Source organism: Oryza sativa, chromosome 3 (genome assembly GCF_034140825.1).
Source record: "Oryza sativa Japonica Group chromosome 3, ASM3414082v1".
NCBI classification, from domain to species: domain Eukaryota; kingdom Viridiplantae; phylum Streptophyta; class Magnoliopsida; order Poales; family Poaceae; genus Oryza; species Oryza sativa.
This window is the reverse complement of record NC_089037.1, coordinates 36,751,255-36,774,536: the sequence shown is the minus strand read 5'-3', so window position 1 is coordinate 36,774,536 and position 23,282 is coordinate 36,751,255. Positions and strand designations below refer to the sequence as shown.

Here is a 23,282-nt window from a genome sequence, read left to right as displayed (position 1 = left end):
ATGATTTATAAATAAAATTTTTATACACGTCTTCATAGTGATCTAAAAACAAATGCTAAAAAAATAAACTTCAATAAAAAAATCCAAAATCAACTCTAAATTGAAAATTGAAAATTCAAAATTTACTGCTCGCTGTTAAGTTGATGGGACCTCCGGTGAACTTTTATAATTTGGCCCACTAACGGTAGAATGCACAACCTAGACTCACTAAAATCCTATATTGAGACTATATTTGTCTGCGTGGAATATTTATGATTATATGCGTGATATTTATGATCACTAGCGTTTAAACCTTAGTAAGTGAAACCATACAAATACAACTATCACATCACTGGTGCTTCCGCAACTGTGATAGGGTTTTTAAACTTGATATCAATGTTTTTTTCAGGGAATTGTTTCAACACCGGATCATTCTTTATTCCAAAAGATAACAAACAATGTTATTTACGATCGCACCGCTGGTATTGCAGCAAACTTAACATTATAAGTGAGCCTGCTATGCGTGATTATCATTAACACAGGGTGCTCCTTGTAGGGCTCTTACAACACCAGGGAATTCACCATTTCACCTAGGTGGCCTAAATGACTATATGCCTGAATCACCTTTAAACCTATCCAAATTCCAAAGATACAACAATAGCAGGAAATGCTAAGTCGACTAGTTTCCGTAAATGACACCATTTGGGCTCACAGGAGAGCCATTGTGTTGAAGATCCTCTTCCTCAACTTCTGACAAGAAACCGTTCTCAAAGAATGCTGAATGAAGGGCCTGTATACACTGTTTCGCCTCGCTATCATGGACCACCAATGAAATGTTCACCTGATCACGCACAGTGAGTATTGTCATACACCCTTTGGTCATTTGCACAAAAGAATTTCGTTCATCTGGGGAGGAGAGATGGATACCTTGGATGCCCCTTGTGAGATCATCTGGACGTTAACGCCATTTCTCCGTAGAACATTGAAAGCCTGGCGTACAGCAACAAATGTAAATGATTAGATGCAAAAAACAAACCAGTCAATGCCCTGCAAAAATAAAAGTACACCCTAGCATACAGGATTGCAAGTAATCGTGTTCATCAACAATATGTCCAACCAGAGTTTTCGGTGGCTAAGAGATAATAACCTTCTCAAGAATCAATGACGATCTCTGTACATTCCCTATCAGTGAGATGATAGACCTGTGCTGCAGTAGATGAACAACTGCAATTTTTTCAAGTTCTTCAACTACATGATCAAGTTCCTGCCACATCATCCCAAGAAAACAAATGAATATTGAATTAAGAGAACAGCTGGTGCAGTACGTATTTTCAGGATGTATCAGCAAAGTGCTAATCCTGCAGAACAACTTGAATCCATTATCTGTTCTTTTTAAGTTTAAATTGCCCTAACAGGTTTCTAGATGTGGGCTATCTACTGTTCCAAGTATCTATATTCATCAAAGCCAAAGAAAACTAAAAATGAAACACATTCAGCTATTCGCAAGCAATTCAAACTTCAGGCTTTTGTACAATATTTTATTCATACCCCCAAACCCAATGTTTGACACATCACACATGTATATCGAAACGTGATCTGTCTCAAACTCACCTGCTGGATCAATTCACGACACCATAGTTTTGATGGATCTAGTGTCAATGATATACTGACTTCACTGGTAGCCACACAATCAACAGAGATACCTAAATCTTCAAATATTGAGAAAACCTGCACAAGAGCATAAAAATATGAACAAATTACTAATATGCATAAGTCAACAAAATAAACAGGAAGAGCAATGAGCATATTAAAATACCTTCGCCAGAAAACCATACTGGCCAAGCATCCTTGTGCTCACTATATCCAGCATAGTAATGTTTGACTTCAATACAATGCTGGTTAATATACTCTGAAAAATAATGTACACAAATCAGAAATTAACAAGAAGTATTTACAAACAGACGTATCAAAATCTATTCATATGCCGAACCTTGCTCAAATCTCTTGTTTTAGTAATAACAGTACCAGGTGCTCGACGGTTATATGAATTCTTAACTCTAACTGGTATATCACCTTCTTTGGCTGGTCTCATTGATTGGGGATGCAAAACCTAACAATTGGCAAACGTATTTCTGTTAGGGCAACAGTAGTTGACCATGCTATCTCAATCACCGTGAGAGTGTCAAATAATTGTATCAACACATGGTAATAAGCTCTACAATACCTGTGCACCAAAGTAGGCAAGTTCAGCTGCCTCCTCAAAAGTCAAGTAGGGTACAGGTATCGCGTTCGCACAAATATTAGGATCACATGTCAACACACCATCAACATCCTTCCATACCTGTTAGAGATTTAAAAAGAAAAAGAGTTATAACAGCCGGTAAAACCTCAGAGACACCACAAAGCATATCTGTAGTTTTCAGCTGATATGGTTAAACATCTAACCAACTTCCTCAATTGCAGAACCAGAACGAACACAAAACTGAAGGAATGATCTAAGAAAATGTGTTTACACATAGAAGCTTAAAGGTGTTGAATGAGTTCTGGGAGCAAGTGGATTTTCAACAGGTAATTATCACAAACTTAGGAACACAAACCTGGATCTCTCTTAATCCCAACGCTTTGCCAATGGTGGTAGCAGTCAAGTCGCTGCCACCTCTGCCTAAAGTGGTGACAGCACATGATTTCCATCCCTGCAATTTGATGTGCATTATCATAAACACAAATATAACAAATCTAATTCAAGTGCAGCATCATAAATGCAAAAGAATAGGCGCGATGGCCTTAAACATGAGTAATGGGAAAATGCATACTTTTCCAAGGAAACCAGTAACTATAGGAATAGCAGGGTCGTCAATCCAATCACCCTGTAACCTCTTTGCAACAGCAGGATATGTCGCTTCAAGAATGTCCGCATTTGTGAAATCATCAGTAGTTATAAAGCCAATATCAAATGCATCATACTGCAATCAAGCAAAATTTAGTTGAGACAGCGTCAAGCTAAAACCTGGACCACCATCATATACCAATAACTGCTCGCACTGAAACTTCATGTAAACGCTGCATGCTTAGGAACTTTTAGGTGTTGATGGAACAAAAAGGTACCAAATAACAATTAAAATATACTCATTATAATAACAATCCATTAAAAAAGACTACACACATATAGAAGCACAATAAGATCAACTTACTATGGAACACCAGCATTGTTCCTATGGTGAAATGAATATGAGAAATTAAAAGGAAACAAGAAAAAATGAAAAGAACTATGAAACAAGAAAAAATGAAAAGAACTATGTTTTAGTGGATTACTCATGTATATTTTATAAATAAACTGATCGCACGCCATTTTTTCTTAGCAGGTTTCAGTTGGCAGTTTAAAGGAAAGTGATCAGCTCTATTGATAAGGAAAGAAATTTCTTAGTTTGTGCTATTGCACTAGCAATAACCATGTACAATCTCTATAAATCAAATGAGCAAGGGATAAATGTAATGAAGTCCCCCAAATTACCTTATTCCTATAACCTAGTCAATTTGCTACGGTAGTAATATTCTCTCATTTTTTTCACAGGTCCAGATGTTGCTTTTTTAGATAGAATATTTGAATTATATTATCATGAAAAGGATCTAGAAGCTAAATTGAAACAAAGCACTCAACAAGCCTTCAATTAAACTACTGCACCAACACATTTACTAGAAGCATGTACCTGCCGAGCCTTTTTCCCAAGTTTATTCAAATATGCAGCAAATATTCTTGTAGACATGCATTCACCGAAGGAAACAAGGTAATCCCGTGTCCTAGGAGTTAGTTCTTTCATCATAGCAACACCCTTAAGAAGTTGTTCCAATTCTTCCAATAAACCTGTTGATATTAACAGTGATAAATACAGTGCTTTTATAGATGGTACAGTGCTAAAGAAAGTACTTCCATTAAAGACAAAAGGGACGAGAAATGCTACATTGACCAAAAATAAATTGATGACCAATGGATAATATGCTGAAGAATGATTGGTGAAAGTTTAAAATGGTATTATGATTTATAACTAAGGATGCAGCATACCATGTTTCAGCTGTCTAAAATCTTTCATGTTTAAAACATGGTGGGCTATAAAACAAGTAGAGAAACCTGACAGGTTTAGATCATGAGAGAAGCCACATGTTCCATTTCATTGTCATTAGATTGGGGATTCTAAATAGGGTAATTGGAGTTTATTTTCCATACTTGCTGCATTTAAATTATTTGGTTGTTGTATGTAGAAACTGGAACAAAACAAACATTACAATGTGTTTTCTTCCTTGTGATGTATATCACCTGCACTTGCCATGTCAATTGCTGCCTCATCTACTTTAAGACTGCTCGATGATTATGTGTCCATTGTATGAATTCAAAGCATTGTTAGAATAAGTATGAACATTACTTTAGAAACCGCTACTTTAGTTAAACCAACTAGGGTGGAGGCACTAAGCTATAGGATACACAAGATCACCTTGTTGCATACAGAATAGAAAGGTACTCTGCTGAAAATGACATAAAATGCATGATAACGACCTCAAGTCTTGTCACCACCATACAACATTAAAGGAAAATTGGTGTTCTTGTGTTTATTGACAATCCTCAACCACAAATATTGTCTAACTTCTGAAATCAAATTTCTTCGTATAGTAATGAGGACTGTTTGTGTAGCTAAAAAAAAAATCCCATCAGAGGGTGGTCTTTAGTTTATACTGAATAAAAACAGATATGTGGTTTAGTGGATGACAATGCCCTAATCTGAATTACCTGTAGTTTTGATAGACCATCTTATGGCCTTTAAAATAATAAGGTCTTCTAAACCTTACACCAACCAGGACTGTGAAATCGCAATATTTTGACGACTATACATGTGCCAAAAGATGGAAATCAATGCATCAACAAGATTGGAATATACATTTTGCAGTGTAGGTTTTTGCCAACCAAAGGAAAATGGGAAGCTTCAGACAGACTAAGCTTCCAGTGATTTTTGTGTGTGTGTTGGTTGGTTGGGGGGAGGGGGGGGGGATTTTGTGAAAGAAGCACTGGACAATACCTGAAACAATCGATCTATCCAATCCAAGCTCATCAATAGTCCTGAGCAAAGCAAGAAAAATTGAATAATCAGGAGTGAATGCTCCGAAACTAACCTGAAATGACGAAAAATGAAAAACGAAACGCACCTAACATGGAGCTCCTTGATAACTGCGAGCTCGGGAATTTCAGACGCCTTCGGGGCGCCGCAGCTGACAGCCTTCTCTCCGGCCTGAACAACCAATCAACCACTCACAGTTAAGCACAGAATGGCGGTAGAAAAATCCATACATTTCAGTTTCACAATCACAGCGAGAGCTAGAAATGGTTACCAGGAGGAGGTTATTGGTGGTCTTCCCCATGGCGGAGAGAACAACAACGGGAGTCTCCTCGGGGAAGCTGAGTATGAGATCGGCCACCTCCCGCATCCGCTCCGCCGACGCCACCGACGACCCGCCGAACTTCATGGCGACGGTGAACCCCGTCGCGGAGGAGGCGGCGGCGGCGGCCACCGACGCCGCGTCGTCCTTGTTGAGGACAACCGCCGCCGCCCCGCTCTGGCACCGCACCACCAATCCCCTCCTCCTCGAACACCTCCCTCCCGGCCTCGCCGCCGCCGCGCACGCGAGATACTGCTGCTCCCTCCCCACCCTGGGGGGAGCGGCGGCCGCCGGCGAGTCCCGCGCGACGGCCGCGAACCGGAGCGCCACCGCCATGTCAGCACCGACCGAAGCTTCTAGATCTCTCCTCTCCTCACCTCTTCCAAGGATCGAAGCGGAGGTGGCGGCGAGGCGAAGGGGGTGGTTGGAGGTTGGAGTGGGGAGGAGGGGGTTATATAGGGGGAGGGGAAACGGACGGCGGGGAGAGGCGGGCCGTTGGGTTTACGCGGCCAGTGGACGGCGTGGATCAAACTCCGACGGCGATCGAGACGCGGGGCCCCACCGCCGCCGGGACGCAGAAAAATGGGCGAGCGAAAGGTGGGCGGGGGGACGCCGCGACGCGAGTGGGGGTGGGCGGATGGGAGGGCCCACCTGGAAGCGACGTGTGTGGTGGGGTCTTCACCTCGCGCCGGTTTTGTTTTGGAATCCACCGGCTGTCTCTGTATGTCGATGGGAACACTGCTTGCGATTCCTACGTCCCACTCCAACATTGCCACCATGAATATGATTGGTTAACCATTTTTTATTTTTCTCTCTAGAAACTAAACTAAAGTTGATTTTGATCTAAGCTTATTAGTAGTACTACATTTTCTTTGGCATGATTCATGGCTACATCTTTTTTTAAGCATTGGCATGGCTTCAGTAAATACTTGCTCGATCTCAGGAGTATGTTTTCTAGTTAATTTAGGGCATGTTTAATTGGGGAAAAGAAAAAATTTTGGGGTGTCGTATCGGATGTTTAACCGGATGTCGGAAGAGGTTTTTGGACATGAATGAAAAAACTAATTTCATAACTCGTCTGGAAACCGTGAGACTAATATTTTGAGCCTAATTAATCCATCATTAACACATGCAGGTTACTATAGTACTTATGGCTAATCATAGACTAATTAGACTCAAAAGATTCGTCTCGCTATTTCTTCCCTAACTGTCTAATTAGTTTTTATTTTTATCTATATTTGATGCTCCATGTATGTGTCCAAAGATTTGATGTGATGTTTTTGAGAAAAAAATTTGTGAACTAAACTGGGCCTTATGCTATGGTGATCTTGTTACTAGTGCCAATGTTTTTCTTCATGTTTAGAGTTGTGTGGATTGCTGAATTGCAGGGTAGATCAGGCTGATCAGTCACCCAACAATGTAACTGTTATTTGTTATAATCAGCAGGAAAGCTGACAAGCACATATCACTTGCAGACAATAAACTGTTTCCATCTTTTTATGAAGAAATGATACCCATATATACTATCGACGAATGCACCAAACGAAAATCTAAAAACCTGCCACTTTCAGTCTTTTTTTTTTGGTTTTATGTGATACTGATTGAATTGGAAGAAGACAACAAAACAACAATAGATACACTGTGGATATAATGAAATAAAAATCTTCTTCTTCTTCTTCTTCTTCTTCTTCTTTTGAAAAATTCTGGCCATACGATTGTCAAATTCTTCTTACCTGATTTTCACTGACAAATTGCATCCTTCATGCATCGGCTTAAGCAAACAAAATAAAGAGAAATAAAAAATCGCAACGGTGCAAACATGCAATATTGATGCATGAGGTGCTCATAGGAGGACAAAATGCTCAGTGGAAATCAAGTCAGCTGGTTAAAAAAAGAATCCAACAAAGATCCGTCTTTAGCAACTGCCCCTCACCCAAAAATGGATTTATAGATAAACTTTTCAAAAGGCACACTTTATAACCGTCTTGCCATTTTCTTTTTCTCTGAACATTCATCTCAAGCTTCAGAGTTTCATAGCATTGGAAAAAATATATACAGCGTAGGAGTTTTATTAGCTGAAGGGCCTGTTCACTTTGATGTTATTTTCAACCTTACCAAATTTTGGTAAAGTTGCCAAAAAAGTGGCTATATTTAGTTTCCTGCCAAATTTTGGTAACTATATAAGAAATCCTGCCAAAATTTTGGCAAATTGCCAAAATTTACCAAAATTTGATAAGGTTTTTTTTGGCATCAATGTGAACAAGCCCGAAATATATAAAGGAATTGATTTCTGAGTCTACTCCCACTCTGAAAGTTTCATGGTTCTCTGAACCCAGCAAGTAGAGCGTGGTGTGATGGTGTCTTCCTCTTTGTTACTTGATCAACAGAAAATTCAGATTCACTTTCTCTGAATACGCAACGCATTCATGCTTACACCATGGCGCACTCGTCAAATAAAAGAAGAATCAAGGGACAAAACAGTGAACAGACAACCGTGAATCGTGAATAAATAAACTATTGGCACTTGGAAGATGTATGCAACAAGAACTTGAACTCTGTTAGTATCTCTTTATGAATGGTTGAGACTGAACAAGTGAACACAGAACACTTGTACATATTGTGGACTCTGAAAAGAATCCTTCCATATTGAATTCGATCTTTTTTCTGCAACTGCGTCATCTGAATCTGGATGCTGGTTGGAGCTGGACTTGTGGATTATTTCTGGTCAAAATTCGTGTGCAAACTGTTAGGCCTGACCTGCTTGGAACATGCCAGCTGAGCTGCAGTATTTTCCATTCTTCATGCATACAAGAAGCAAGAGTGGACTTGTCTGACGGGCAAAAAGACCCAATACTGGTCTTATGCTTTATGTAAGAAGCTCATCTGCGATTCCTGGTGCCGAAAGATACTCATGTATTCTATATAATATAATGTATAAACTGATTCATGCTGATGCCAACTAGTAAAAGAGAAAACAACGGTATAATTTATTTAGCCTTGAGAGAAAAGGACAGGCAATTAGAGAGTGATAGATTTGGTTGAAAGGTACATTGGCCCAGATCAATCAGTGGATGGATCGACTGTTTTTGGTTCGACAGTGTTCTGTGCCAATGGCATCATTCATGCATTGAGGTCATTTCCATGCACTGTGCATATGATCGATGGGAAGAGAAACTGTAGCACCGAATTACTAGTGGCCACAGGAAGGCGAGTGATCTTCAGATATTCTCTTGCACACACCCGTTGTTTGTTTCAGAAATATCCATCCATTCTCTTGCGCCCAAACAGCAAGGCAATGACCAACGACGCCCAGATTTTCCGAGTCCCAGTTCCGGGTACAGGACGTCTGATCATATCAAAATCCAATCAAAATCAACAGGTTTGTTTTTTTCAGGCCGGCCAGGACCACGTGAACTGGTCGAGCCTTGAAGGAGACACCTGAGGTCCAAGGACGAATTTACCTACCTGCAACAACGACTAAACACTAATCACTAATGGCTACTCCTATGGATTATTGGTGCTGCTGCTGCAGCCTGCTCAGCAGTTTGACACTCTCCATGCAATCATGCTCATCACATTCCTGGAGGAGACAACAAGTAGTTCATCATCAATAACATAAGTACGCATAGATGATTATTCACCAACTCTGTAAACTTTATTACTACTATTTACCAAAGCTCAAAGCTGCAATTGCAAGTTCGCAACTGCTTGTTGAGACTCGAGGAGCAGGAGTACAGCACGAAATGGATGGAGGGGTAAAAGGAAAAAGCCCATGGGCCGTAACCCGTGTTACTGAAGCCTGGGCCCATCTAAGCTGGAGTTCAGAGAGTGTTGCGTCCGACTCTACCGAGTCAACGCTCGGCGACTTCATCGAGCGCCCAACCGGGGATCCTCACCGTCCGATCCGACACGTGTCGGCATCGTGCCTCCCCACAGCGGCAATCGAGGAGAGAGAGGAGCGCGAGTCTCCCGAAGCCGCGGGCGCCACAGTTGGTGAAGGGAATCATCCACTCTTCTCTCCCACGACTCGTCTTCGCCCCCACGGATTACGCATCTCGCCTCGCCCCCATGGCCGATCTCCACCCGCCGGAGCCTGACACCAACGGCGGCAGCGCCGCCGCCGCCGCCGCCGCTGCCGCTGCCGCCGCGCCGCTCGGGGACCCCGCCGCGGAAGCCTCCGGAGCGCAGGCCGCCGCCGGGCCGCCGTACTCCAAGCGCCGCCGCCGCCCCAGCGTCCGCCTCGGCGACATCGGCGTCCACTCCGCCGCCGCCGCCGACGTCCCGCTCCCGCAGCGCCGCCACCACAAAACCTCCTCCTCCTCCCACCCCCGCCCGCCCCGCCGCGCCCACCCGGAGGACGCCCTTGACCCCCTCAACCACTCCTCCGCCGCCGCCCACCGCCGCGGCCAGAAGCCCGCTCAGCGCCGGCCGCGCACCGCCTGGATCCCGGCTGCTCCCGGCACCGACGGATACGAGGAAGAAGCGGAGCATTACTATGATGATGCCGACCAGTCCGACTCGGCCGCCGCCGCCGCTGCCAGGGCTAGGGTTTCGGGGAGCCGCGACGCCAGCGGCGACGAGTCGGACGGCGTGGCGGATTGGGGTCTCCCGAACGGCCGGCTCCCTGGGTCCATGGGGTATGGTGGCGTGAAGGCGTGGCTGGATGGACTTGGGCTCTCTCGGTACGCGCCAGTGTTCGAGATCCACGAGGTAGACGACGAGGTGCTCCCGCTGCTAACGTTGGAAGATCTCAAGGACATGGGCATCGGCGCCGTTGGGTCGAGGAGGAAGTTGTATGCCGCCATCCAGAAGCTCCAGAGGAGCGACAGCGTTTCCTGAGTTGGTGAGCTCTTAGCTTCTATTGCCCCCAATTTTTGTTTCATTTCCATAGAAAGCTGCTAGTTTATGGCATTTGTCAACCCAAGTGTGTATATAGGTTTGATGACCATCTACTCCGCTAGTTCGAAAGGAATTGTTTGAACGAAATTTGAATAATGAATGGAATAAGGTGAATCAACTGTATTTGCTCGTAATAAATGTGATCATTGTTTACTTGGTTTTGATATACTACTTCCTATGCTGATCCTTGTGCTGTGCTTTCAAGATTTAAAAGGTGTTCTTACGGATTGTCAAATTGTACTCTCAAACCCAGTAGAAATAATCATGAAATGATAATGATTTTGATTAGTGCACGACATAAAAGGCTAAATATAGCAGACTATGCCTCTGTAAAACCAGAGGCCTCATGACTCCTACATGCCTACTGAGGCCTTTCTTTATTTGGTCACAACTGAAGGCCTTAATCTATATTGTTTGGTTAGTCAACCTACAAATTTATGTTGGATATAGAACTATAGGTCACCTTTGTTGCACACGAAATCTAGAAGTGTTATGCATTGTGTGTTGTGAAATTGGAGGTTGCTAATTGCCAGTTGCTAAGTACTCTGGTTGATATCGTTGCGAACCTCTATTTTGAGAAAGCAGCCAATAATTGCAGTGTAGTGATAAAATGTAAATTATGTGGTCAACTAGTAAACAGAATGAAACCAATCCAAAATGGAAACTACTTAGTAGCCTCATTACTCATTAGTATGTGGCTATTTGCTTATCTATTGGGCAACTTTAAATTCGGTTGTCAGAGCTAACCTACTTCATGTTGTTTAGACTGGTTTTGTGTTGTCAGCTGACTACCTTAGCAAGCTTCTTCTCGATGACTTCTGGCTGGCACCACAGTTTTTTGGTAGTGTAGTAAGAGGTACATCATACAGGCTTAGTGAGGGGCAAGAGCTGCTGAGAACATTCAAACAGCTTCTTATTAGGACACATGAATTTTTTTCTTGTAAAGGTAAGGTAGGATTACAGCTTCGAGTAGGAAGGGCGCAAATCATACTCGGCAAAGGAGTAGGTATGCACATGCAGCAAGACAGCCACACAGATTTCATAAAAATCAATATGCTATTCATAGTTTCCTTTATGGCACATCAGCGCACTTTTTCCTTTGAATCTTTTCCTGACCATGGTAGGTATATATTCTCAAAATTGCTCAGGACCAGTTTCTCTATTTTGACCATACGTTTTACCAGAAATCATGAGAAATATGATATGTTTCGAAACATGTATACATTGTTCACCTCTTGAGCTCTGTTTAAGGTCATTGTTAAATAATGCATAAAATTCAACCTTGCAAAAGGCTATGAAAGGTCAACACATGATCCCCATGAGGAATTATTCCATATCAAGTGGGGAAGACTATTCTTTGTTGAAATGATTTCCAACAACAACAAAAAAAAAATCAACATCAGGTCCATAGAAACTGGTATCTAACTTTGTCCTCAAGTCAATCAACATTTATCTCCATCCGTTGTTGGTCTGATATAGAATGCTTAAACAGAACTTTATGGCATGAAAGCCATTGAAAACTATTTTCATAAATGCTGTTTTATGCCCGTAAGGTGTTCATATGAAAAGTAAGGCAGGTGATTGATATCATCATAATTGAACTAATTGAAACAGTACCAGGCTATGTTCCTTATGGGTTCCATCCATCTAATCAGCAAAAAATAGCTACGTGTTCCTTCTGTCCTATTTAATATTCATCTTTAAAATTGTTGCTTATATTTGTCAGTTCATTGTTGCCTTGTTTGCCTGTCCGCTCTTCCACTGTACTTGTCATTGACATTTCGACATGCTTCAACTTTTGTTTGCCTATTATCATTTCTATGTCATGCAGACAACTGATGTAGGGAGTTCATCATGGCTTATTAACTTTCATTTTTATCAATGATTTCAACATGTTAATTATCGTGCAAATACAATTTTCAATGTGTTGAATTTGTTTATATCTTGGTTGTGCTAATATATAACTTGACTATCTTCTCAGAAACATGCGGAAATTCTGGTTTTATTTGTAATAACCTTTTTGCAAATACACATAATGATTTAATTTGTACCCTTAACTGATCGCTTATATTTCAATGCTAGAACATGTTTTAGACTTGCACATATTCCTTACATCATGTACAATCTAGTACTACCATGCAATGTTTCTCCAACTTGTGTTAACGATGAGGTCAACTGGCTAAAAGGTGGAAATGGGGGGCTGAGCAAGTACGGATGGCATGTATATTTGAAGTAAAAGAAGACTTTATGGGCTTGTAATTGACAGAAATAAGTAGACCAGTTATTTTTTAGTACTGCCAGATTATTTTTTGGTTGAAAAGTTGAATCGCATTGGTAAGGCACCAGATTCAGGTAGTAGAGGTTTCTTTTGAAGTACTCAGCCAATTCTTCCTTCCTCACAGGTTATCCTTAATACCTCCTGGTTTAAGACATTCTGGATGGCGGCCTGACATGAAGGTTGGAACGATAGGGTGAGAGACATTGATACATTTCAAATGATAGTGAGTGGGACCCTTTATCCAAAAACCATAGTTTTTTGAATGTCACCCCCAAGAAATACCGTGGTTCCCTAATATTATAGTCTTGCACTTGAAGAATTTTCAGTGTACTCCGGTGCTGCTCTGTTTTATATGGGCAGATTGTGTGCCTGTGTTTTTGAAAGGAAAAAAAGGAAAGGCTACGAGTTGAGTGTGCAAAGCTAAATAAAAATCATCCTTGATATTTTTTCAAAGCTTAGATCATATATTTTTGGGAGGAACTCCAGAAATACTAAATATCTAAACAAGACGTGTGTTTTCAGCCGAAGTGTAACCTTTTGTGGCATGGTGGTGGCTGATAGTACCACAATGGCAGATTGGCAATGACAGAACTGCAGAATAATACAGTGTAGCCATAGAGGATGCCTTTGGTACATACAAGCGCCACCAAGGTAATCACTGGGACGTTTTGTTACTTAGATTGCTTACCTCATTGTTGGTGTTGTGAATTTTGATGATCACTGATGGTAAAGAAGAGCAGGTCTGACATGGGATAGCATAAGAGGTACTCGGGTAGCCGAGGAGACTTGCCAGTAGAGCCCGGTTGTCGCTCTCGACGGAGAGAGCTGATGACAATGGGGCTACAGGCAAATCATCCTTGGCTATCGAAGATGGCCTCTTACTTCCATGCAAGACCTCTCTTCTAGTCAGTCATCTGCACTTGCATTTGTGGCTGTGTACTGATGGTTGCATGCCTGGGCATATATTTATAAGGAAGGAGCTTCTGACTTTGGCTGGAGGCAGCGTGTTTGGCACAACAAGAATATTTGGCCCTTGACAAGCAAAAGGTGGCGATCAACGGATCATTGGCCTGCTGGATGTGAGAATGTGAGATGTGTATCTGTGCACCTTAGCTTTTTGGAGGGCATCCGGGGATTTGGATTTTATATTCTTCTCTGCAAATTTCTCAACGAGTTTGTCACATTTGCTTGCTTATTTGGGTTGACCCATGGATGGACACCCCTCAGCCACTTGGGTTCCATTCCCCAGCCACATGAATGAATTTGCTCTCGTGTGACCGGGCATATCGAATATGGTACATGTGAAAGAAGAGCATAGCATGGTATGGAGGAATGAGATAAGTATCAGATCACCTACAATAAGGATCAGATCAAGCCATCACCCTGGTCAGGTCCGTCGTGACTGTACATGTTCCGAAGAATGGCAAAAAGTATCGGATAAAAAGAGCAGATCATCAGACTAGCTGAGCCTGGCATGCGTTATGGCCGGCTTTTGAAGAGCCTACTAGGCGAGTAGACTTTCGACAGGTCTGCCTATCTAAGGATTGATGAGGGCTCAATTATATGATTCACTCTGTCAGTCTCCTACTATTCTTGTTCCATCCTCCATCTGTGGCAAAACACATTTACAGGCCACTCTAGTCTAATCTGCCTCCTGTGGAATCACCTTCTCGTCTTGCTGGGGATTCACGCAACCTCAGCTAATTCTTCAAGTAATTAGGACATGACGGAGCATAAACTTTGTTATTACACGCAGATATTAGTTCATCATATCTCAACAAATTACCAATCCATTCTAATCACCCAATCTTAATTTATGAAGTAGGAGTACATCTGTGAAGGAGCAATAAGTATGTAGATGTTGAACAGCAAAGCAGCAAAACGTAGGGGAGAGAGGCATGAAATGAAAGGCTTGTTTAGTTCGAAAAAGAAAATTTTAGGGTGTAACAATAAACGTTTGACTGAATATTGGAAGGAGTTTTCGGATACGAATGAAAAACTAATTTCATAACTCGCCTGAAAACCACGAGATGAAATTATTAAGCATAATTAATCCATCATTAGTACATATGGGTTACTGTAACACTTATGGCTAATCATGGACTAGTTAGGTTCAAAAGATTCGTCTCGTGATTTTCATACAAACTGTGCAATTAATTTTTTATTTTATTTATATTTAATATTTTATATATATATATCCAAAGATTGGAGGTGACGTTTTTGGAAAAAAAATAATTTAGGAACTAATCAAGGCCGAAGTCGCGGCTTTGCTACTAGCTAAATTCCATTTCATTTGTACTCCTATAGTTGTATGTATCTAGTGGGCACGAGCACGAGGGGCGCCTTCCTGTGGAGCACGAGGCCGCCGGACTCCTCCATGCTCAGCTCCTCCGGCGCCATCCCCACCGGCAGCGCCCAGTCGAAGCAGTGCAGCAGGTTGGCCAGCGTGAACTCCACGTTGGCGGCGCCCATGGCGATGCCGGGGCAGATCCGCCGCCCCGACCCGAACGGCAGGAGCTCGAAGTGCCCGCCGTTGAACTCCACCCGCTTCGCCTCGAACCTGTCCGGGTCGAACACCTCCGCCTCCTCCCACCTCGCCGCGTCCCTCCCGATCGCCCACGCGTTCACCATCACCCGCGTCCTCGCCGCCACCTCGTACCCGCCGATCCTCACGTCGCGCATCGTCTCCCGCGGCATCAGCAGCGTCGCCGGCGGGTGCAGCCGCAGCGTCTCCTTCACCACCATCTTGAGGTAGGCGAGCCTCGGCAGGTCGTCCGGCTGCACCATGCCGCCGCCATCTCGGTCGCCGACGGTGGCCCTGATCTCGGCTTGCACCTTCCGCATCACCCGCGGCGACCGCATCAGCTCCGCCATCGCCCACAGGATCGTCACCGAGCTCGTCCCGATCCCACCGATGAACGCGTCCTGCAATTACAAGCAAAGATCGCCGTCACGATCGCCATGCGTGGCAGGTGTTTGTGTATTTGACTAGCTGACGACGACGACGTGTGCTGCTGCTGCTTACGAAGATGATGGCCTTGACGTTCTCCCTGGTGAACCGGCGATCGCCGTACTGCTTCCCCTGCTTCCACAGGCCGATCAGGGCGCCGACGAGGTTGCCGCCGCCGCCGCCGGCGTTGCTGCTGTCAGAGTCAAGATGCTGCTCGATGACCATCTCGAAGAAGGCGTCGAGCTGTTGGAAGACGCGCTCGCGGTGGGCGACGAGGCCGGTGAGGTGGTCGAAGAGGCGGGCGGCGGCGGCGTTGGGGAAGAAGTCCTCGGCGGAGAAGCTGGCGAGCATGTCCATGACGTCGTCGAGCAGGTGGTGGAAGCGCTTCCTGCCGCCGCCGGCGAACCGCTCCGTGCCGTAGATGCTGCCGAACGCCACCGCGCCGATGATGCCGTCGGTCAGGGCGAAGATGTGATCGTTCAGCTCCACCGGCTCCGGCTCCGGCCGTGTCAGCTTCCCGATCAGCTTCTCCACCTGCCAAGTGCCAAGCCATACGTTGTATCACTGCCATATTTCAATCATCAACACATCTAAGGTAAAACCCTACAGATTTCACTATAATAAAAATTATGGTAGTACGGAGTAGTAATATTTATGATCGAATCTTTTATTTTGATTTAAATGTTGTCAATTATTTAAGAACTGTATAACTATTTGATTGATGTTTGAAACGTGATGAGTAAATGAATGTATATGCACTTGATTAGATTGCAAAATCCTCCATATATCAACCAATACGAATTAGATACTATAACGTTTGATCATTTATATTAATTTAAAAATTAGTATAAATATGTAAAAGTATAAAGTTGAGATTTTAATTTAGTTGATGTAAAAAATCATAAGAAAATAAATTATATCTATATTTTTTTTAATAAGACGGATGATAAATATAATGTTAAAAGTAAACAACTTCGTATATTAAAAAATGGAGGAAGCATGTAAGTACATTACATGATCTGATTAAGGTGCAAATTTGTTGTCTCCTCTCTCTCATTAACTTATAACATCTCAACTAAACTATTTTAATCATATTTATGTTTATTAAAGCTGGAGATGAGAACCAAGCACCTTCTAGATTATTAATTTTAATGTATAGATAAAGTAATTCACTTGTCAAATCCACTTGCACCGATGCTTTCCATTTTGTCAAATGCATGCAACTTCCCCCCAACAGCTAGCGAGATTTCCATATATCCAATAATAGGTGGAAACATACAGACGAAGACAAAATCGCGAATCTGCTACTCGTTATCTTCTTCCGTACCCCCGTCCCACAAAAATCCAAGTTTTTTATATAATAAATCTAAGATAAAAACTTATTTACATTTATGTACAAGAAAATATATCATGCCATTTTAAATTGGTTTTCTAAGGGACATAGGGAGTAGCTAGTACTATATCTATCCCAAAATAATTGCATTTTTAGGATTTAAAATTTATCCCAAAACAGTTGTCACTCTAGAGTACTAATTGTTCCATCAATGATATCTCATTTAAATTGCTCTCAATTTTACCCTCAACCACCCTCACAATCTCACATATTCACCATTTAATGAAGGACATCTTTCTTCTTGAACCTTAATACTTAAAACTATAATTATTTCGGTATGGAGGTAATAGCTAGCTACCAGCCTACCACCAACCAATTATCAACATGTCATCATCAAGGGCATGTACAATGAAAATGTCTCCTTCACCTCACCATCCAAGCAGGCCTATCATACATGTGTGGAAATTTTGCCCACTTGGTAGATGGAAATTGTGTGTACCACACAGTAGGGAGACAAACAAGATGCAGGCTATCGTTGTACTGTACTGTACCTGGTCCTGGCGCGCGCGCCATGCGGCCTGGACGCGCGGCGCGCTGAAGAGCTCGGCGACGAACAGCCGGCGCGCCGCGCGGCCGTAGGCGTCGTACGGCGCGAACGCCACGTCCTTGTACCCGTACGACAGCCGCATCGGCCCCGGCGAGGACGGCCGGCTGCAGCAGTCGGCGTCGTGCGTCCTCAGCACCTCCTGCGCCGCCTCCGGCGAGGACACCACCACCGCCGGCACCGCGCCCAGCCGCAGCATCATCACCGGCCCGTGCCGCCGCGCCAGATCCCGCAGGCTCCGGTGCGGCAGCGCGCCCAGCTGGAGCAGGTTGCCCAGGACCGGCAGCCGCGCTGGGCCCGGAGGCAGTCTAAGATGCCGCCGGCGACGACGGCCGCCGGTGTTCCTGCCAATTACCAACAGGAGGGAGGCGATTGGGAGGAGGAGGAGGAGTAGGAGGAGCTGCCATTGTTGAGGCAGAGCTAGGAGCTTGGAGAGCAGCGTCGCCATCACTGGGCTTTGCTATTGCTCTCGCTCTCTCATACTCGTCCTATCTTACGTGTATGACCGACCTGCCTTCCCGTTCCTGCTAGCTTCTGGTGGTATATATAGGAAGTGGATTTTGAGTCCTGGAGGGAATATTTACTTGTGTCCGTATGTTACTTAAATATAGATATGATTTTTTTTAAAAAATATAAGAAGTTGTATTAACATGTAATATATATAAGTTCAAATTCAACTCTGCATATGCAGCCGTTGAGTTATTTCGCGTTGCAGATACGAACGCGTGTTCTTCCCGAACCTGTCGAGGGGGTTCGGAGTTTTATTCCCCGAAAACCAGCTAGCTATTTATAGCCCATGGTTCTTTCAGCTTACTGGGCCTGTATTATTTGATTGGGCCTTAATGGGCCAAGCTCCAGGCGGCCCGCCTACACCTACTGGATTCTGACGTGGGGCCCACCTGACACGCTTACTTTCTCGCCCTTTTGGAGCTCCCTCCCCTCTTCGACGATTCAAAAATCCCTCTTCTCCTGTCCGCTTCCTCTCCGGCCGCCGCCGCTAGGGTTTGGTTTCCGCCGCCTCCTCCGGCTGGTCCCGTCCCGCCCGCCGCCGCCTCTGCTCTCCTTGTTCCGGTATGCCTCTTTGACTCCCGACACCTTCATGCTTGGATTTTCCGGTAATGCTGCTGGGTTCCGCCGGCGCTGATGACCAGCGACCGCCTCCTCCGACTTCCGTATGCGCGATTTCGTCGCTGCCGCGAGCTGAGGGGTCACTCCTGTAGTAGTAGCGAACGCCGATACGGTGAGTGCCGTACGGAGTGGCCTACCGAGTGACTGAAGTGTGTATGCCGTAGTAGCGTCCTGTTTTTTGATGACTGTGGGGAGAGTTTGACATATATTGATTGAAGTACCTAAGAGCTAAGTTCAGTGTATGTAGTGAGTTTGTATGTCATTCCATGAAGTTAATTTTCCAATCTTTGACGTCCTGAAGTATTCTGTAGTTTTATACCAACTTTTGTGTATCATCATTTTAAACAATCGTGTATGAAAATTGAAATGCAGTTTGTTGACTTGTACTGCTTATAGCTGATTCCTTTCTCATCTTCCTCTAGGTCAGCACCCTGAAAGTTGCACAATAACCCTGAGCAGTCTTCACCAAGGAAACGGGCTGTCTGCTTGTCTGATGTGCTATTCTTGTTCTGGTATATAAATCGGCTGCTATTTAGGACACTTCTTGATTGAAAATGCCAACAAGAAAAAAAGGCCTTGCAAGAAATGCCACCACTGAGCATATCAATCCCCCAAATAGCCGAAAATCAAGCAGATCAACTCAGGCTGCAGCTGCTGAACATAAAGTCAATGATCTGATCACTTCTTCCTCCAAAAAGCAGATCGGTAAAGTTTCCCCTACTATTATGTACAGTACAAAGCTATAGCCTATTTATAGGAATGTATGAAACTATGAGTATGGGAGAGTAAACTGAAAACTTCCAGAGCTTTTCATCCTACTTGTTGTGTTCTGCAGTGCTCATTATATCCAAGCTTATTCCTGATGTTTAAGTGCCTTTTTTTTGTCCACTACTACAATTATGCTTGGTATTATTTGGGAAATTATTCTTCAATTTTCCTTTATCTTTAGTTTTCTTGAAATTGGTTGTGGCTCCACATAGATTTTTCTTGATTTTGTTCCAAATATGAATTGCTACCTCTGCAGGTGGAGGCCTTCTGAAGAAAAATCGAGCTCTTAGGGGTGGGAAAAAATTGAATTCTATTTATGATTCTGCTGGTACTGGAAATGATGTCGCGGGCGTGCCAAGTAGCAGTTTCTTCAATCACAAGGTAAAGTTCTTTCTGCTCAAAGTGAATTTTTTAGCTGGTCAGGTGTTGTCTATTTGTGTAATCATACATTTTAACATACGGTGTGTTTCGATAAAAGCGAAAAAAGAAAAAAGAGGAAAGCAATATTGTTTCTGAAATAACCTCAAATTGACTGTTGCTTTATCCTTTACTTATTTGTCTGGTTGATCTTTTTCTATTGCTAGCAATCTCATGAAAATGATGAAGATCGTTCATGTGATTCCATATTTTCTCCCAGTTTTCACAATCAGAAGGAAGATGTTACTGACTGCTTGAGCGAAGGTACCTTTTGAATATAACTCCACCTTAGCATTTATTTTCTGCACTCCAAGTGTCAGATCTGTGTTTGAATTTTTCACATGCATTTATCTAGAGAATAAGAAAAACAACATTTTTTAGATGACTTCATGATAGTGTACATTGCATATTTAGATGCACTCTGTGCATACTGATACCTGCTGCATTGCTTCTCCAGTTTGTATTTTCCAATACGCCATTGTCATTATGCAGGCTTAGTACATGAAGAAGTCATACATGAGCCTGTTCAGAATGCTGAATATGTTACCAATAGCATATCATGCAATACTTTTGATGGTTTGAGCAAACACTCTTATGATATTCATATGCAATCGGCATGTGGAAGCACGCTCGAAGGTGATGAATTCAGTGAATTGGGCAGCCTTTCTCCTGAAGTGTCTGCTATATATCTTGCAATGCAGCACTCAAAGCTAGAGTGTATTGATGAACAAAGCCAAGATTCTACCTCAACAGATGGGTGTGCTGATCCTGATGAAACTGTAGAGCTTGATTATTTTGATCCGTATGCCTTCATAAAAGATTTGCCTGATTTATCTTTGGTGGTTCCCAAGTTTCAACCTGTTCTTCTTCCAAAGCAAACTCGGAGCTGTCCTAGAACTACCCTTGTCCTTGATCTGGATGGTAAGATGTGAATGTTGTGCACACTTTAACTTGGATAGACTCTTGGTAAACTCCTTTAATGGAATCATTAATGATTATGTTTCTTCCAAAGTCAATAATCTGTGATTAGCTTGGAAATGTTAAAGCTCATGAGACCTGGATTTTGCACAGTTATAAGTTTATGTCAAAATGGATTGCATATTGTTATTAGGATCGTGTAACTTGCTTATTATTCCACTTATGATATAATTGTAAAGCATGTTGCTTAGCTTTTAGTGAGTACTCCCTCCATCCCATAAAAAAACAACCTAGTACCGGATGTGACCTCTGTCTAGATTCGTAGTACTAGGATGTGTCACATCCGGTCCTAGATTCGTTTTTTATGGGACGGAGGGAGTAGAGAACATCCACCCTATGAGATGTGTGCACATTCCTGTTCTGTTTAGCTTCAATATCTCCGGTTGTTCATTTACTTGATCATATACAGTCTGTCCTGTTGTTTGGTGTTAGCCATTACATGTAACCTCTGTACTTTATATTGTGCAGTCAATGTTAATGTACCATTATTGTTATGCTGTCATGCAGAGACACTGGTGCACTCTACTCTTGAGCCCTGTGAAGATTCTGACTTCACATTCCCAGTTCATTTTAATCTCAGAGAGCACACAATCTATGTGCGTTGCCGTCCATATCTGAAAGAGTTCTTGGAGACAGTAGCAAGCATGTTTGAGATCATCATTTTCACAGCTAGTCAAAGTATTTATGCAGAACAGCTACTTAATATTCTTGATCCTAAAAGGAGGTTGTTCCGCCATCGAGTTTACCGCGAGTCCTGTCTCTTTGTGGAGGGAAACTACTTAAAGGATCTATCAGTTCTTGGACGTGACTTGGCTCGTGTGGTCATTGTTGATAATTCACCACAGGTATGTGCTAAAACTGTACTCCCTCCGTACTCGTAAAGTAAGTTGTTTAGGACAGCGACACGGTCTCCAAAACACAACTTTGACTTCTTATTTCTATAAAAATATTTATTGAAAAGTGATATATGTATACTTTTATGAAAGTATTTTTCAAGACCAATCTATTCATATAATTTTTACATTTTGAAACTCAATAACTTGAGAGTTATTCATGATTTATATTCCCAAGGTTTGACTTAAACATTGTCCTAAACGACTTCCTTTACGAGTACGGAAGGAGTACACATTTCTTCCTTTTTAAGAAAACACACATCTTTCATTCCATGGGTTTTAAAAATAATTTCTAACAAAGTAGTGGGATGTTAAAGCAAACCTAGTTATCAATAGTCTCTTTGCGTTGTTTAGCATTATAATTTGTAATGTGTAAATATTGGGTGATAGGGCTACATATGTTAGCTCGAGGGTAAAATTCATAATTCAACATTCTAATAGTAGACATGGACTTGATGAAGAAAAAGAATAAAGTTTTTTTTTTTTTTGGGTCAGTGATCAATGATGTTTGTATTAGTCAGTTTCTCTGTCTTCTCCTGGCAGTACAGCAAATCTATCCACTGGACTTGTCACTATATTCTCAGCCTCTCAGGTTTCAAAATCTTCATCTGTAGTAATAGTCGTGGAACATTCTTAGTTGGATATGGTATAGAATTTCTACTTTCTGTTAGTACAGCAGTGCTTAAGAAAGGGCTATTGCTCATTGGGCCTTATAGTGAAATTTCTGTTGGACCCGAGCAATAGTACTTTGGGTGCAATTTGATTCCTTTTTCTTTGAAATGAAATTCTAATAAGTTTGTTTCTATTCATTTGGAATAGCCTCAGTTTCTTGTAGCCTGTATTGAGATTTCTATGCTATTAGCTGCGATTTACCTCCTTTTTTTGTCACGTCAGTTTTGCAATCTTAGTAGCACTAGTAATAAGTAGACGAACCAAAAGTATAGTTGCTAATACATCTGTATCTTGCTTTCAGGCCTTTGGGTTCCAATTAGACAACGGCGTCCCTATTGAAAGTTGGTTTGATGATCGTAATGACAGAGAACTCCTAACATTACTTCCATTTTTGCAAAGTTTGGTTGGGGTGGAAGATGTCCGGCCATGTATTGCAAGGAAGTTCAACCTTCGTGAGAAGGTTGCCACTGCACCTTCTCTCTCTATGCACTTTTAGATGATCAAATCATTTTCTGGGATATAGAGAAATAAATTGAAGTGGCAGTTGTACTCTATAGAGAAGGAAAACATGGGCAGTTGTGTGAATTGCTGGAGAGGACCCAAGGTGGTGAATTATCTGTATCTTTGCCCTGGTGTAATCCTGTGTACTTGGAACCCATAAAATCGTGTAAAATATGCTCTGTTGTACTAATATTTATACCTGAAGAACTAGGGAATCCTGTGTTAGCATTAAGTTAAAATACTCTACATGAGAGTTGGCATGGCCTTCTTGTTGTGCATTGCAGATAGAACTGCTCAGCACACAATAGATTATCCTCTTGGTCCAGTGAGTCTGTAATTGTCGAAAGTAATGTTCTATCCATATGCTCCAGTATGTACTTGTCAAAAATAATGTTGCAGATAGAATAAATCCGCATTTCTATTTTCACTGCTTTGTTTGATTGTCAGTTGGTGTGCTT

General features: G+C 42.6%; 4 protein-coding genes across 9 annotated transcripts; 2 read left to right on the top strand and 2 right to left on the bottom strand.

Annotated features, from left to right (window-relative positions):
• Positions 1 to 392: 392 nt before the first annotated feature.
• On the bottom strand, positions 393 to 5,787 carry LOC4334794 (aspartokinase 1, chloroplastic). Its single transcript, XM_015777576.3, has 13 exons — positions 5,356 to 5,787; positions 5,173 to 5,255; positions 5,046 to 5,086; positions 3,687 to 3,841; positions 2,793 to 2,942; positions 2,577 to 2,672; positions 2,204 to 2,320; positions 1,970 to 2,089; positions 1,796 to 1,888; positions 1,591 to 1,707; positions 1,127 to 1,243; positions 907 to 969; positions 393 to 820 (listed from the first exon to the last, which is right to left on the bottom strand). The coding sequence occupies exons 1-13, from the start codon at positions 5,737 to 5,739 to the stop codon at positions 659 to 661; spliced, it is 1,698 nt and encodes a 565-aa protein (XP_015633062.1). The 5' UTR covers positions 5,740 to 5,787; the 3' UTR covers positions 393 to 658.
• A 3,621-nt stretch (positions 5,788 to 9,408) lies between these two features.
• LOC4334793 (uncharacterized) lies at positions 9,409 to 13,890 on the top strand. 5 transcript variants are annotated; one of them, XR_001544599.3, is made up of 4 exons: positions 9,409 to 10,246; positions 12,705 to 12,773; positions 13,103 to 13,231; positions 13,558 to 13,890. XR_001544599.3 is itself a non-coding variant. In XM_015775661.3 (2 exons), the coding sequence occupies exon 1, from the start codon at positions 9,472 to 9,474 to the stop codon at positions 10,240 to 10,242; it is 771 nt and encodes a 256-aa protein (XP_015631147.1). In that variant the 5' UTR covers positions 9,409 to 9,471; the 3' UTR covers positions 10,243 to 10,246; positions 12,705 to 12,899. The 5 variants fall into 5 exon arrangements, 1 of the variants encoding a protein (XP_015631147.1); XR_001544598.3 differs by having other exon boundaries at positions 13,554 to 13,890; XR_003241374.2 differs by lacking the exon at positions 12,705 to 12,773 and having other exon boundaries at positions 13,554 to 13,890.
• A 676-nt stretch (positions 13,891 to 14,566) lies between these two features.
• Positions 14,567 to 18,259, bottom strand: LOC4334792 (4-hydroxyphenylacetaldehyde oxime monooxygenase). The gene is made up of 3 exons (XM_015775655.3): positions 17,415 to 18,259; positions 15,606 to 16,064; positions 14,567 to 15,505 (listed from the first exon to the last, which is right to left on the bottom strand). The coding sequence occupies exons 1-3, from the start codon at positions 17,913 to 17,915 to the stop codon at positions 14,882 to 14,884; spliced, it is 1,584 nt and encodes a 527-aa protein (XP_015631141.1). The 5' UTR covers positions 17,916 to 18,259; the 3' UTR covers positions 14,567 to 14,881.
• Positions 18,260 to 18,412: 153 nt separating this feature from the next.
• On the top strand, positions 18,413 to 23,251 carry LOC4334791 (uncharacterized). 2 transcript variants are annotated; one of them, XM_015775659.2, is made up of 7 exons: positions 18,413 to 18,538; positions 19,018 to 19,300; positions 19,620 to 19,744; positions 20,001 to 20,044; positions 20,273 to 20,701; positions 21,266 to 21,603; positions 22,625 to 23,251. In XM_015775659.2, exons 3-7 carry the CDS (start codon positions 19,680 to 19,682, stop codon positions 22,817 to 22,819), a joined length of 1,071 nt encoding a protein of 356 aa, XP_015631145.1. In that variant the 5' UTR covers positions 18,413 to 18,538; positions 19,018 to 19,300; positions 19,620 to 19,679; the 3' UTR covers positions 22,820 to 23,251. The 2 variants fall into 2 exon arrangements, with proteins under 2 accessions (XP_015631145.1, XP_015631142.1); XM_015775656.3 differs by having other exon boundaries at positions 19,948 to 20,044.
• Positions 23,252 to 23,282: the final 31 nt, after the last annotated feature.

Coding starts and splice junctions, on each gene's coding strand:
- LOC4334792 (XM_015775655.3), bottom strand. CDS start 17,915: ATGGCGACGCTGCTCTCCAAGCTCCTAGCTCTGCCTCAACAATGGCAG. Junction 16,065..17,414: donor GGCGCGCGCGCCAGGACCAG/GTACAGTACAGT, acceptor GGCACTTGGCAG/GTGGAGAAGCTGATCGGGAA. Junction 15,506..15,605: donor ACGTCAAGGCCATCATCTTC/GTAAGCAGCAGC, acceptor TTGTAATTGCAG/GACGCGTTCATCGGTGGGAT.
- LOC4334794 (XM_015777576.3), bottom strand. CDS start 5,739: ATGGCGGTGGCGCTCCGGTTCGCGGCCGTCGCGCGGGACTCGCCGGCG. Junction 5,087..5,172: donor ATCAAGGAGCTCCATGTTAG/GTGCGTTTCGTT, acceptor TGCTTTGCTCAG/GACTATTGATGAGCTTGGAT. Junction 2,321..2,576: donor TGGGATTAAGAGAGATCCAG/GTTTGTGTTCCT, acceptor AATCTCTAACAG/GTATGGAAGGATGTTGATGG.
- LOC4334791 (XM_015775656.3), top strand. CDS start 19,150: ATGCCAACAAGAAAAAAAGGCCTTGCAAGAAATGCCACCACTGAGCAT. Junction 19,745..19,947: donor GCAGTTTCTTCAATCACAAG/GTAAAGTTCTTT, acceptor TTCTATTGCTAG/CAATCTCATGAAAATGATGA. Junction 20,702..21,265: donor CCTTGTCCTTGATCTGGATG/GTAAGATGTGAA, acceptor GCTGTCATGCAG/AGACACTGGTGCACTCTACT.
- LOC4334793 (XM_015775661.3), top strand. CDS start 9,472: ATGGCCGATCTCCACCCGCCGGAGCCTGACACCAACGGCGGCAGCGCC.